At 56.2% G+C, this 4731-nt stretch overlaps 1 protein-coding gene across 1 annotated transcript in view; it reads left to right on the plus strand.

Moving 5' to 3' along the window:
• Positions 1 to 4731, plus strand: part of VOLCADRAFT_98381 (uncharacterized protein) — a gene marked incomplete at both ends in the record, with an annotated part of 14238 nt that overhangs the window by 5515 nt on the left and 3992 nt on the right. The window contains 7 exons of the mRNA XM_002957240.1: positions 382 to 666; positions 1240 to 1306; positions 1843 to 1872; positions 3396 to 3496; positions 3619 to 3705; positions 4030 to 4176; positions 4379 to 4464. Of these exons, the coding sequence (XP_002957286.1) occupies positions 382 to 666; positions 1240 to 1306; positions 1843 to 1872; positions 3396 to 3496; positions 3619 to 3705; positions 4030 to 4176; positions 4379 to 4464 (803 nt within the window). The remainder of the gene's footprint in view (positions 1 to 381; positions 667 to 1239; positions 1307 to 1842; positions 1873 to 3395; positions 3497 to 3618; positions 3706 to 4029; positions 4177 to 4378; positions 4465 to 4731) is intronic.

A 4731-nucleotide genomic window follows, 5' to 3' on the forward strand; every position in this document is an offset into this window, starting at 1 on the left:
GGTGAATGAGGGGTTTGGGGGTTTGGCAGTTTGGCGGTTGGTCGGGCAAAGGGTCGGGGAGTGCGGAATCCTGGGAGGCGTGTCCGCAGGGTAAAGTCCGCTGGATATCTGGATGTTTGACGTCGACGGAGTCATCTTGTACGTTGAAACCTCACCACTCTTTTACCCGCGGGCCCGCAGTCTTTAAGCCCCTACCACCACCATCATTATTACATTACCTTACTTGCCTGATGGCGGAGGCCATGCGGGATGATGATGTATACGATCCCCGCTATACCCCCAACACATACACCCACACTCCTCACCCCGTCTCTCCCACCCATCCCACCCACACCCCATATACACACCCCATATACATATACACAAACACACACACGCCAGGTTCGCCGGGCATGTGCGGAGGTGGGGGGGGGCCGGGCTGTCAACTGCAAGTCGGGAAAGGACCGCACCGCTCTGGAGCTCAGCAAGGCGCTCGCGGAGGAGGCGGTGGCGGCGGGGCTGCTGCCGCAGGGCCAAGTCACTTGGCTGGAGGGGCAGTTCTTGCGGGGCTTGTCGTACATGTCCACGAGCCAAAACCACGGCCAACCGCCGGCGTACGCGTTTAACGAGATGGAGATTGCGACGTTACCCCCCGGGTGGCGCCCGGACTGGCGGCTGTGCGGCAAGGTGTCGTCTTAGGTAGTAAAGTTGTCGTACGATACGGTACGACATGACGTGGCCTGGCGAGTGGTTGATGACGTCTCGTCTCAGCAGCGCCGCACGTGTGCCTGTGTGTGTGTGTATGTGTGTATGACCGAGGAGTTTTAGCTCGTGGTCGGCCCCCGTTGAACACCGCGTCGCTAAAACTGCAGACACTCTAGCAAGTGACGTCCGGCAGTCTGTTGACAAATCTGTCTGTCTGTCTCTCTGTCTGTCAGGCAGGCAGGCGGCGTGTAGGCAGGCGAGTAAATACAATGACGGTGTTAGGCTGCGACTTTAGAGACATGGAGCGAGTGTGATGATGTGAGTGATCTTCTTGGCGGTGTGAAAGGTAACACGGCAGAACATTTTGCCGGGTTGCTTGAAAAAAGAACAGACATGGCGCTGGAGACTACATAATGTTAACATGTTAGCTGCGAGTACGTAGTGGCGGGGGATATAAGGAGCTGGGGAACTGGCCACTGCTTGGCTGCGGCTGCGGCTGCGGCGCAGCAACCCCCCCGCACCTTTCCGACCCCCCGCACCTGCTCTTGACCTTAGACCTGTGACAGGCGGGCCTTACCTGACACGCGCGTGTTTCCCTTTTCTTCCCTGTTGGCGGCCTCCGGTGAGGATTGCTGTGCTTGTGAAAGGGGTGGATAATGACCCTTGGAGCCGCTGACGATGTCAAAGCAAGTCGGAATGGCCGGCGCTGTAGTGGTGGCGATAAGTAGACAGCTAGGCGCGTGTATGCATGTATGTGTGTGTATGTGTGTGTATGTGTACTTCCCAATCTATTAGGGAATATGTCGGGCCTAGTTAGTGGGGGGTAGGGGGTGCTGATGGAGGTTTGGGGGGGGCCTTATGTGGGCGGGAGGGGGACCCGAACAGAGCTCTGCTTGAATGCTGTGACTACACTGTGTATTTGCAGCTGTGCGGGGCTGCCGAATTACTTGCGGGAGGCAGGGAAAGGAGTTAGGGAAACGAGTTAGGGAAACGAGAGAGAGGACTATTGGTTCCGGAGCAGTTGGGGCAGGTGCGGTAGCGGTAAAGGGGGTAGCTAGTGGTGGGCGTTGTCTACTCTATCCGAGGAGGGCCTTGGGCCGCCCCAAGTGCCGCCGCTGCCGCTGTTCCCCCGCCCCCCCGCCCCCGCCCCCCGCCAAGATGTCGCAAGGTGGTGCCTCGTCACCTTAGGTGTGTGGGAAGGGGGGCCCGCTGGCTCGGGGGGGTTGGAGGTGTGCGCGGGGCCCACCCCACCCCCGAGCAGGCGGGGCGGGGCAAGAGGGTTGTAAGGGTTTTAGATGAGGCTGGGGCAGTACGTGTTCGGTTTTAGGGTTTGGCGGTGGATGGAGTGTCCTCGCCGCCGTCACTTCTCTTTTTCTGACCATAAGCACCATTATACTTTTGGCTAGAATTATACTTCAACTTACATGCAAAGAAATGTTCTCCTGCTTAAGAGCATGCCCGCATATTTGTAGCTAGTTTGAACGTAGTAAGATGCCCTCCGAGTGTCAGTCGGTGAAACCGTCTCTATCTCACTCTCACATACACACACATACACACATACATGCACACACATAGTCACAGTCACGCAGAGGCTGCACGGTGGCGATTCTTCCCCTCAGGATTAAGACTCCCCTCATCCCCGATAGTTGTTTAGCGCTAAGATGTGAAGTTATTGCTGTTACGTGTGTTTCCTGTATTGTTGCTACTGCTACAGCTAGGTGAAGTACGGGAGGCGTACGGAGGGTCTTTTGAATCAAGCAGCGCGGGTGGAAACAGTGCGTGTGTGTATGTGTGTGTGTTTTATGAGGTCTGGGCTTGTAAGACAGGGTGCGAGAGTGTGTCCAGGTGTTCAGTGTAGCGTACCTGTGTTTGACATCATGTATGTATGTATGTGATTCGGACCCCTTACTAGGGTACTTGGCTTCCTAATTTCTTCTCGGGTGTTGTTGTGGTGTGAAGAGAGGTATCTGAGGGCCGGGCCCAAGAGCAAGCGGAACTCAATGGCACTTACTCGAGGCGGCGGCGAGAGACGGAGGCGAGGTGGGAAGTTGGAACGTTGAGATTGGTACGTTGTGCACACACGGCCATAGCGGTGGTATTTTGGTGTGCATGTGGTGATGGTGTGTACATACAACCCAGCACGCACACACGTGTATGCTGGAAAAAAAGGGAGTAAGGATGGAGAATGGGGACGTCGGGAAGAAGCCAGGAGGAGAAGCGGAAAGGATACACATGGAGATGAAAAGAAAAGGAAGGGCAAACAAAGTAGATGGCAACATCGCCTGTTTCCAATACGCCCCCATATGAGCATTGTAATGAGGGTCATGAGGTACAGCAATTATCGATGGCTGATAGTATTGGACCATGGATGTAGTCATCCAGGACTCAGAAGGTATTTATACAGGCGGAAAGCCGGCCAACCGTTTGTACGGCACGACTTGACAAGTCCGCTGTAGGCTTTGGTACAACTGCGACGGTTTCTAGATATACTCTTAGGCCGGTTATTCGTTTTTGGGCGCGTTACAAAATGCAGTCGATTACGCATTGCCATCTAAAGGGTTTGTGGTCCACCGCGCACGCGCAATTAAATACAAATCATGTAAAGCCATTCGGAACTCAGCCTTACCGTAGGCCACATGTGAAGCCTTTCTCACTGGTCCAAGAACACTATGGCTCTGGGCGATTTTGCTCGTCTCCACACCGGCGGATAGTCGCATGGGCAACCACCGACGAAAGCGTCACCCAGTTTGACGTGGATGTTTCAGCCGCTGCTGATTCTGCTGCCGAGGATCTTGGGCCACGCGATGACGACGTAAGCGATAGACCTCCAACGATGGCTTACTGTGTGCTTGCTTGGCTCTAGCAGGGGATTTGCGCTGTCCAATTTAACGATCGCATAACATAGTTTGTGCAAATATCATTTTATATAAACAGGTGCTTCCTAACAGCCTTGCGGACTCAATCGATGAGGCTGCGAAGGCGACCGCTGAAGCCATACAGCGCGGAAACGTTCGATGCCAGGTGCGCATGAGCAACAAGATGATCCTCAACAAGTACCGTATATCGTACAGCCCGACTGGCGTTATGAAACGCTTCTCTTGACAGCGTTCCGTCCTCACTGCTGTTTTTCTTCCTCCAACTCTTCCCGCTGTCACCCCCCCCTCACCCTTTCTGGCGGTCCTTTTGCCTTTCATATCCATTTATATCTGAGTACTCCTTCACTTCCACGGCACCCCGGCACCCCTTCCCAACGACCTGCGCCCCCTCTTCGCCCTCCTCGTCGTGCCCCTCACCCCCTAAAACCTTTTCCCCCTCCGTCAACCCCCGTCACCCGCCTTCCCCCAGGTGGAGCTGCACCTCCCGGAGTTCTGGGACCCCATCTCGGGTCCCATCTTCCCGAACCGGGGGGACCAGGATCGCTTCTGGCGGATGACCCGCAGGTTTCTGGAGCAGCTGGGCTTGGCGCTCAACTCCAGTGGCTATATTAAAGCGGTGAGTGGGGGGGAGGGTGAGGAGGTGTGGGTGGAGGCCCCTTGCGTTCGGGTTTGCGTCCTTCCTCCACACCCATGACTCCTGTATTGTGTTTATTGCTTGGACGACGGTACTTGGCCTCCAGGTCCGGCCCCCATTGTCGTTATCCCCCAACCTCCCCCCACCCGCATCTCCTTCCCCCCGTACGCGTGTCGTCAAGCAGGTGTATCCAGACGCGGGTGTGGCGGCTATGCTGAGTCATCAGTGGCAGGACCGTGCATTCAATATCTCATCGTTGAACGACCGGAGGTGGGTGGGTGGGTGAGGTGGGTAGGTGGGGGAAGGTGGAGTTGGATGGGGGGAGGTGGAGGTGGGTGGATGAAAGGGGGGAGGTGAAGGAGAAAACCTGACGGGGAGAGGAAGAGTGGGGGGATGTGTGTGGGGTTGTAGTGGGGTGGGGGGGCAGCCCCAGGGGGATGTACCCGGTCACCCCCACCTCTTGAAGGTGTGGCTACACAGTCGGTGGTGGACACAGAGCCTTGCCATTGGAAGGGGGGAGAGGGAGGGGGAGAGGGA

This window comes from Volvox carteri (genome assembly GCF_000143455.1).
Source record: "Volvox carteri f. nagariensis unplaced genomic scaffold VOLCAscaffold_71, whole genome shotgun sequence".
NCBI lineage: Eukaryota > Viridiplantae > Chlorophyta > Chlorophyceae > Chlamydomonadales > Volvocaceae > Volvox > Volvox carteri.